General features: G+C 37.3%; 1 protein-coding gene across 1 annotated transcript in view; it reads right to left on the bottom strand.

Annotated features, from left to right (window-relative positions):
- The window catches only part of LOC134534519 (tachykinin-like peptides receptor 86C), a 292,275-nt gene that overhangs the window by 222,067 nt on the left and 60,509 nt on the right, over positions 1 to 9,699 (bottom strand). The window contains exon 4 of the mRNA XM_063372998.1: positions 1,096 to 1,230. Coding sequence (XP_063229068.1) covers positions 1,096 to 1,230 — 135 coding nt within the window. The remainder of the gene's footprint in view (positions 1 to 1,095; positions 1,231 to 9,699) is intronic.

Here is a 9,699-nt window from a genome sequence, read left to right as displayed (position 1 = left end):
CGGAAAATAAATGCTGGCTTATATAATGAGTCAAGCAACATTATAAGATCTATATAATGTACCAAACGCTGGCCTATAGAAGATGCCAAACAATGTTGTAGCGGATTGTAGAAAGCGTCTAGCTATAGTGTGCCGGATTATGGAGTGTGGCGAACCACAGTGTTGCCAGGTGTGTGATGTGCCGAGACATGGTGTATTATGAGGTTGAAGAAAGTGCCGGAGCAGGGTATGCCGACTGGGAAGCCTTCATTTCACAGACGAGAGAGCCACACCCGAAGTTACCCGAAGTTCATGCTCGCTTTTTTCCCCGTTCTATCTCATATCTTTAATGTAGCTATCCTAACCAAATCAACCGTCCACAATGTTTTAAAGCATTTATAATGAAGCTAACCTAACCTAATTGACCATTAGTAGAGACCTGCAAAATTCGCGGATTCATTCGATGATAGGCTAGAATTCAAACACATACACCTCTTAGATAAATTTGCTACTGGCTTACTGTTCATCTGGACGAATCTTAACCAGTTATAAACCCTCAACCAAAGAAGGATCGAACCACAGACAAACCTGCTGAGACGACTTACAAGTCGGCAGCCAATGAACTTGCGTTATTTGCCCGAGTGTACAGAGGTATGTGCAGTCTATCCTGAAGGCCATCGAAACCGCGAATTTTGCAGGTCTCTAACCATTAGCAGAGACCTGCAAAATTCGCGATTTCAAATCCCTAAAGGATAGACTCCATGATCCTCTATGCACTGGTGCAAATTACATCTGCTGATTGGTTACCGACTCGTAACACCTGTTGACTGGAATGATCGTGATTCGCTAATTCTTCTGTTAAAGATTTTTCATTGGCCAGAGTCCTTCAGATGAACTGTGGCCCAATCACTGAAGAAAAATAATGTCAAAAGTGTTTTGACTCTATCCTATCGCGAAATGAATCCACGAATTTTACAGGTCTCTAACCATTAGTTATCATGAGTTACAATGAACAAAAAAAACAACCGAAGATGCACGATCGGGCGTTTGTCTCTCTCGTGTGTGAAAAGAAGGCTTCCCGTGCCGACTGCACGTGAGGTCGGGCCGGCCACTCACCGCATGGTCAGGACGTTGGAGTAGAGCAGGCAGGGCAGCGCCAGCGAGCCGCTGCTCAGCCAGACCACCACCAGCGCCACGCCCGCCTTGCTGCGGGACAGGCTGTGCTGCAAGGGCCGCACGATGGCCATGTACCTGCAACCGGTCCCGCCCCATGACGTCACTCCCCGCGCCCTCCATGGCCGTAGAGACCGCAAAAATTCGCGGGTTCATTTCGTGGTATGCTAACATTCAAATTATTATAACGCTGTGCTCAGGGGCGCAACAACTAACTTTCCAAAGGGGGGGGGGGGTATTATACATTTTTATAAAGAATCATCGATCCCCCCTATTGTAGCGGGGGATCCGGGGGTACTCCCCCGGGAAAATTTGTATTTCAAGGTGGGAAATGGTGCTATTTAAGAAGTTTTATTAACTAAAAATTGATTACACACCACTTTCTTTGCCCCCGTTTGCCCCCACTTCAAGGTTTTAGAGGGGGGGGGGCAAAATACCCTTGCTCCCCCCTTGTTGTTGCGCCCCTAGTTGTGCTGCTTCTGCTATTGGTTCACTGTTAATATGTAGGACTCTTGGTCAATTAGAGACAATCAATCAAAGAGGTAGGTATCCAACCACAAGTTACCCACTTGAGACGCCTCATAATTCAGTACCCAAATGAACGGGCGCCGTTTGCCCAAGTGGGCAGACGATCGTGGAGTCTATCCTGGAGGTCACTGAACTCGCGAATTTTTCCAGTCTCTATTCTTGGGCCTTTCAAACACTCCAACACCATCAAATCAACAACATTCGATATCCCAGGGGAAAATTTATAAGAAAAATATTAAAGGATACAAAGTAAATTAAAAAATTCAACACTGATAAACTCTGAAGTAAATTTTTCTTTATACTTATTCTGTTACCGTGCTTCAAGATATCTTCCATTAAACATGTAATTTTTTAAATAAAAACACAGTATGTACTGATTATGGAAACTTAGTTTGTGAAACAACCATTATTTAAAGGGTAGAATGTTTCAACTCTATAGATAATTTTTTTTTCATTTATTGTACATTATTTTATTTTTCACCCATAGTACCTAGATTCAGGTACGAGTCTACAGGCAGAAAACTCTCGCGCTGTACATTAAAAATGAAGGGCTCGAAATGCCCTTTATATATTGTTGTTATATTACCTATGATGAACCTGTGTTATATGTTTAACTCTTTTGTTGTCATCTACACAAAGAGCAGTCAGTAAGTGAGAAAGTTTTGGATTTCGCTGTTACACATTACAATTAGACTTGAGGACATACACATGATTATTCAAAAGCAAACCAAAAGGTCTTACACTGCGCCTACATAACTTTTTTTCCCACAAAAAATTATAGAAAAACGATTATTTGGTATGGTTTAACAATTCTTGTTTTAAAAGAAGGAATGATGTAACTTTTAAATTATTTAAGAATTTCAGAATTTTCTGATAAGATTTTCGGATGAAATTGAATATAGAAGAAAGGATAAAGTGAAAGGTTTAAAAAAAAATAGTTTTCAATTTGACCAAAATTCAGAAAATAAATTTAAAACCATAAAATGAACTTTATTTTACTTACACCGTTTAGGTCTACATAATTGCGTAAAGATCGTCTTGTGAAGATGACTACAAGTGGAGATGAACAGAGAAAAAAGTGTCGAAAATCGCTTCGCTACAAAGTCTACAGGAAGAACACACTTTCACGGCTCATTTATTATATATGCCTCTCCTCGTGAGAACGCCACTGACACGCCTTGAACCAAAAAAAATCGAATTTCGAAAGTCGACTTATTAAAAATAATTTTTTAGAGCTAAAATAACCTGGAGAAGAAATAAACCCCATCCTCCATCTTGGATTCAACCATTTTTAAAAACAAAAATACACATTTGTTTAACCAACAATATGACCGCCGAGATAGTAACAAATAACAGAGAGACAGGTTTAAGAACCGAACAATAAAATAGCCATTTGCCAGGAGATATAGAGAGCATTAGCGATGCAATAGCCGTTGCCAGAAGATTATTGGGTAAATGTGGTAAAAATCGCTAAAAAATAAAATAATATCAAAAAGACGCTTCACGGAACACACTCCCTGGAACATCTACGTATCAAAGTTCACGTCCCTGGGCCTATTCTTCTCCGCGCTTCGTGAACTAGAGACAGACAAACTCTCTCTTTTAATGTTTTAAGATATATATGTTACGGGTAATGCCAGAAGAAGAAGTAAACCAAGGTTTACCCAGGATAGGTAAAGTTCAAATTTTAACTGAAATAAATTTGAATTCTGCGTCCACCCGTGTAGGTCCACCCAACGCTGAATGGGTAATTTTAGAAAAACCAAATGATTAAGTTTAGTTTGACACCTTGATTTACTAACGTAACATTACCTAACGTGCTCAGAAATTACTTAATACATTACTAAAATGCCTGTAAATGAAAAACACGAATCCGTAAAAAAAAGGCGGCAAGCACACAAATTAAAACATTTAGTGCGATTACTGAATTTTGCATACGTAAAAGACCGGAAAATTTCGCTGTTTCATTTCACGTTGGGCAAACATTCAAATAAATTTACTTCAGCCCTATTTTTTTTTGCCTTTATCTCATGTGGAAAAGTCTGAGCCTACGAGAACCTCAACAAAATAAGTTTTACAATGACGGAGAACAAAGTTAAGCCTTCTCTTTAGTAAGCTCCTCGTACTTACGAATTTTTACAGTATAGAATGTCGGACGTAATATTTTTAACGATTTTCAAATATGAGTCAAGAAATATTCCTTGGAACTTCTTGCTTGAACGTGCTTCCAGAACAACTTGTCGTTCCCTAATGACTTGTCTCGAGTCAGCCGTTAACACTTATGCCTTTTCGTTTTGCTCCTTTGTTCTCGGCCTGATAATGCTTTCTCGTACGCAGGGTTTTCTGTGCTACTTTTCCTTGAATTTCTATTGCATCCGATGGTGATGGTCACCGTTTGGACTTCAAGCATGACATTCAATTACAGCGGAAGAAACCGTAATGGTTGTACAGTATGTTATGTTACGTAATGTATCATGTAGTTACTAAAAGTATTAAATCACTTATCAATGACGAACAAAGATTTTTTTTTTTCAAATCAATACTTTCTCACAGACAAACGAACTCTCTAGCTCCCCGTTATGCTACAACGGCATGATGCACGGATAGCTTACACTGTGACAGTATATTTTCACCTTCAATTTACAAAAGAACACCGTTAAATATTATCCAGGAATCTTCGTAAACATACGGACAATGAGTTCAATTTCTTTTTACACGAAACCGAAGAGAATTGAATTTAAAGAAAGAGCAAAGCTTTTTGAATGTGCAAAAAAAAATCTCATTTCTTCAACGAGAATTTTCAGTAGGCCTATGTGTACAGAGGAACTTACAACTCGGAGCTAGGACTACGACGTAGTTTCTACGAAGATTCAGTTATCCGGAAAAACGAAGAACTATTCGTTTATTTAAGTGGTATTCTTCGTAAATTTAAATTGTAATTTCTTACAGTGTAGATGTCTGTTATCTGTATGTCGGAAATGTGTGTGTCCCAGAACACTAGAAGTGTTCCGAGGCAAAGTGATCTATGTGCTAAAAACAAGTTTGTAGGAAATGAAAATCGATTGTTGCAAACAGGGCTACTGTCCCCCTCTTTAACAAGAAGATAAAGCCGGGTGGACTTAGATCAGAGCCCATTATATTAGTGATTGTTTCTAAAACAGTGAGAGAAAAAATCCCGTGAGCAAGTATTTCATTACTCGCCAAAAATCTGTGACATTGAACTTCGGTAACGAGCAAATCCATGTGTTCTCATGTTGAAAATACACTTATAGCCTAATGCAAAACTCGGAAACGCAATTTAACGTAAAGTTCTTTAAAATGATTCCGAGTGTGATAAGTATTTTCAAATACAATGCTTGACGCGAATCACATTTAGTTTCAACACCCGCCGCTAGAATTCGTTTTCGGAGCAGCTACTTCGACTACTGAATCATTTGTTTAGCAGACCGAAAATTTAAACTGTTGAATGAAAAGGATCCGATAAAAGCGAAACAGACTTGAAAAATACTACCTAAACCCTGGCTTTGGACCTGATTTTCGAAAATTGATTTTATTACAATTCTGTCCATATTTTTTAAAATTCATTTACAGTAAATACAATAGATAAAGTTTGCATTTGAATAAGTGTAATTTGGTTTGCGCTATCCGCTGAAGATGGCAGCACCGTGGTTACACATTTTTGTTCCAAGCGACTTCGGTTCCATTCAAAAAATTACTCCCACAAAATGCCATATACTGAAGGCTAAGATGTTACACGTAAAATAATGTCAATATTTTTTGGTCATTAAAAACCCCTTGCCCAGGAACACTTATAATATTTGGCCTCCAAGTGGTTGACCACCGAACTGCAAAGCCCGTGGACATCCTTCGCCACCTGAAGGATGACATGAAGTAGGGCCTTAGAGACGTGAAGATAGGAATAATACCCAAGAATATCTACCCTACATCGGCAACGTTCTACAGGTTGTGGACATGGGAAACAAAGACTTGATAATAAATATACAAGACACACAAAAAAAATCCTAGACTACCTACTGTCCAACTCCGCGCGAGAATTTAAGATAAAGTATAAAAACCCTCAATGAAATACAGCTGAAGGAGTGATGAACCGGACGAAAAAAATGGAAGTTAAATAATTGAAAACTGCAAACAGCTCTCGATGGCACAAAGCAAATAGCACAGAGAAATACCATAACCATTGAATATACATTCAATGCCGTAACAAATAATTCAATTGCAAACGTATTCTTCCCATCCATTTCTCTTATCAGGAGAATGATTGTTAAAGGAAATGACAGCGGCAAGAATTCATTCTTCCCGTTATCCAAAGATAACACTGTGAATTATGTTTTCTTCATCTGTCAAGTGGATTTATTATGCCTTGCGGTTAAATGATCACGTGTTAAAAAATGACGTTGGTTCTATATTCTGTCTATTGTCGGTAATTTCATATTGTTATCTTTTCCATTAACTTGTAAGCGATAGTTTGTATCGAACTAATTGTATAATGCTTGAAATAATAAAACTTTCCTAAATCACTAAAATTTGCTCTAACGTTAGTATAACGACAGAGACTTAATATTTTTAAAATTCTTTGCTACCTCTAGTGGTTACTATAATCAATTTTGTAATTAAATTATATGCATATATTAATTTAAAATGTACATATGCTGACTGCGTAATGAATCCATAGCAAATAAACATTTTACAAATTTTATTTCTTAGTTTTTACTGATGGTAAGAGTCGTTCGAAATTATGCGTAGAGAAATAGTTTTTTTTTTCTTGATGCCTGCTTCGGGGTTTTCATGAGGTAAACTTCGTCTTAATACTGCGTTTCGCTCTAGAATATATGTGAGTTGGCTCTTCAATATACCGAGCCTCTCTGAGACGCAGTTTCGAACAGGCAGTTCTCTCCGTGGGCCGTGCGTGCGATGGAGTTGGGCCGGGCCCGACGCCTGTGCCCGCCGCTACATGAAATGCAAATGGGCTCTTCCGGCTGAATGTTAATCTCGCCCACCTTCCGGTAAAATGTTTCATGTTGCGCGGGCCTCGCGCTGTTTTCCCGCCCGTTCCCGCCCGATCCCGCCCGTTCCCGCCCGATCACGCCCGCCGCCTGCAATGCGGGCGCTACACTCGTTTCCACTTCGGCCCGATTGCGCACCCGTGCGAACCAACCTGGAACGTGATGTCAGCCGCGGAGTGATCAGAAGCCTTTTTTTCTCTCTCTCACAAACCTACAAGTCTTGTTGGTAACAATTGTATACAATGTAAGCGCTTGTTATCACAAGTTGTTATAAACACCAACCGTCAAGAATTTTTGAATAACAGTTTTGTGTGACAATTTTGTTAAGTAGATTTTTAAGTTAGAAGATTTTGGCACGCTTGTAAGTAACATTTGAAAACTTTAACATTATTTATTGCAACTTAAATTTGCTTATCATTTCAGTTCACTAATTTATGTTTTTATGTTAACTCATTAGTTGAAGAAAGAGATCAAAACATTTTTGTTAGAGAATCATTAGTAAAATTGTACATGAAACCTATCTCAAATATGAACTATGCAGAAAATTAGTAGTTAACCATGCAAGTAAACTATAGGCCTACGTTTGTGATGGTTAAGTTTTTTCGTAGCCTTCAAGTTAATCACTTATAAACTTAAGAAAATTTATTTTTTATTACAAGTTCACAGGAATGTTGTTGTGAAACACTTGTAACTGAATATTTTCACAAACTTGTGAAAATTTCTTTGTAGGTTACAAGTTTGTACTTGTGTGAAATGGGCCCCAGTTCGGGACTTTTACAGCGAAATTGTTTTCACTTCCCCGACTAAAAAGGTTTGTGTAGTGAATTTTATTTTTCAACATTCAGGAACACATTTGAATTCGGCCAATATAGTCGTGGTTTTTAAAATCATATACTGGTAGTTTTTTTATAACATCGTAACAGACGAAGATCGTATTACGTAATGTTGAGAACAAATATCACATGCATAACCATTTCCTGCCTACAGTAACAATAGCCGGTGATTCAATTGAACACAGCAACCACAAGTAAAATATGGTTGAAATGTATATCTTCGATTATTTCCATTGCAAGAAAATATTCATAAGAAAACAACTGTGCATGATTTTTTTGTTACGTAGCTTTGAAAGAACTCTCATGACATGGTTCAATAAAGATTGTTTTTAAACATTCCGCGTTTTTTAAATGCGCGTCCATAAATTAAGAACAGGTAGCGGACTGTTTTCAAAGAAACATAAATTTATATTTTAAGTTGCCATAAGCTGAAAAAAAAAAGAGATTTCACTCAAAACTTAACTCATATGTTTACCGTCGTTTCCTAGGTATGTGTCGTTTCATCCAAGGTTTTTTTGTATATTTGTCTTATCGTTTGCCATTTTGGTTGCCTCGTTTAAGCAAAATGAAAATTTGTTATTGGTAAATGTAATTATTATTATAGGAACATATGTCCGATTCCTGACTGCTTTCAATAGCCATGATAGGCTAAAACCAGGTTTCCGTGTATGGTGAGGATTGTGATAACTCGTTATTGACCCTTGAAACATCTGGACGTCTGAACGCAGGTGGGCCAGATGTCGAGTTCATGCGACAAAGATGCTTATGGTTCAGGTACAACAGATTTGTGCCCTTCATATATCAATTTAAAACTGGCATCAGAGAACTTGAGGGCCAATTATTATCTCGTATGTTTTGTCGTGTCATTAACATTTCCGTGAAAAACCTTTTCCTACTTCACTTTACATTGGTTAATTTTGGTGATTTTTTTTGGAGATATCTATAAATCTGTCTTGGAGCCTTTGAGCAAAAGCTTCCTGGTTAGCTTCCCGGCCGAGTTAGATATTTTTTTTACTCGTTGTAAAATTTAAAAATTTTCTTCCCGGGTCTACACCTCATAAAATCCTCGCAATATCATCTCACATGATCGTAGTCAAGCTACGATCTACCCGCGAAGATGGCTGGTAGGTCCTAACCAGGCTCTGGGCTGATTACTTAGTCCTCAGTTCAAAAATTCATTCTAAAAAGCCTCTGTGGAAGTGAAAGTGCATTTTAATCAGAGCTTTGCAATTGGTTTTGTAGCGTTTCTGGCGTTAAAGGCTAATTAATGAATGTCTTTTCAATATCTCCTTCTGGCTGTGTATATAGCGAAAAATAAAATAAACAGTAAAGCAGGCCCAATGTTTTTTCATAAATAAAATTATTTTCCTTCCAACGAAACTTTTTAATTAAACCCCAATAAATAATTGCTTTTATCATATTGTTTTTCCACTAGTAAGAGTCAAACGAATTGAGTTGCCTGTTTCGATATAAAATTTCTTACAAAAATAATAATTATTATAATTATTTTTAATTAGTTTTGGGATTTTTAAAGAACTTGCAATTATTTAGTATATTGTGACTATGTTATTTTTTTTTTCGTTTTATACCGTTATACAACACGAGTTATACAAAAACTGTTTAAAATAATTCGCAGTTAGTAAATGGTAAATTGAGAAATATTTACCTTAATTTTCATACAACTGCTAACATCTATACATATTTATATTTGTTTCATAATTTTAAAAGGATTTTTAATCTGTTATTTATGTGCTTTTACGTGTTTTTCATAGTACCGACTTTTATAGTTAAATGTGTACATTTGATTAATCATCCCATCATTTTATTTAATATATACGGCATATTTTATTGGTGTTTAACATTATCATTTTATTTGGTCTAGTGGCCAGAATGCTTGATAAAATGCCGTGGTTGTGATGTTTATGAAATCGGAAAGGTGTTAATTTTTCTGCTCCATTTGGGAACAAAGTGTTTGTTTCTATTGAGTAGATATTGACAAGTAGAGTAATGGGAAGTCTGGGACAGAGTCCAGGACGAGGATTGAGGTTGGGGTCAATGACCGATGGCCATCTTGGATTGTGACGTCACGGTGGTTATCTTGGATAACCTTGCCTACCGACCTTGACTTTGATCTTTGACCTCGGCCGCCCTCTAGGATTCTA

Source organism: Bacillus rossius, chromosome 7, assembly GCF_032445375.1.
Source record: "Bacillus rossius redtenbacheri isolate Brsri chromosome 7, Brsri_v3, whole genome shotgun sequence".
In the NCBI taxonomy this organism is placed as follows: Eukaryota; Metazoa; Arthropoda; class Insecta; order Phasmatodea; family Bacillidae; genus Bacillus; species Bacillus rossius.
Note: the sequence above shows the minus strand (reverse complement) of the source record. Positions and strands in the feature narration are given on the sequence as shown.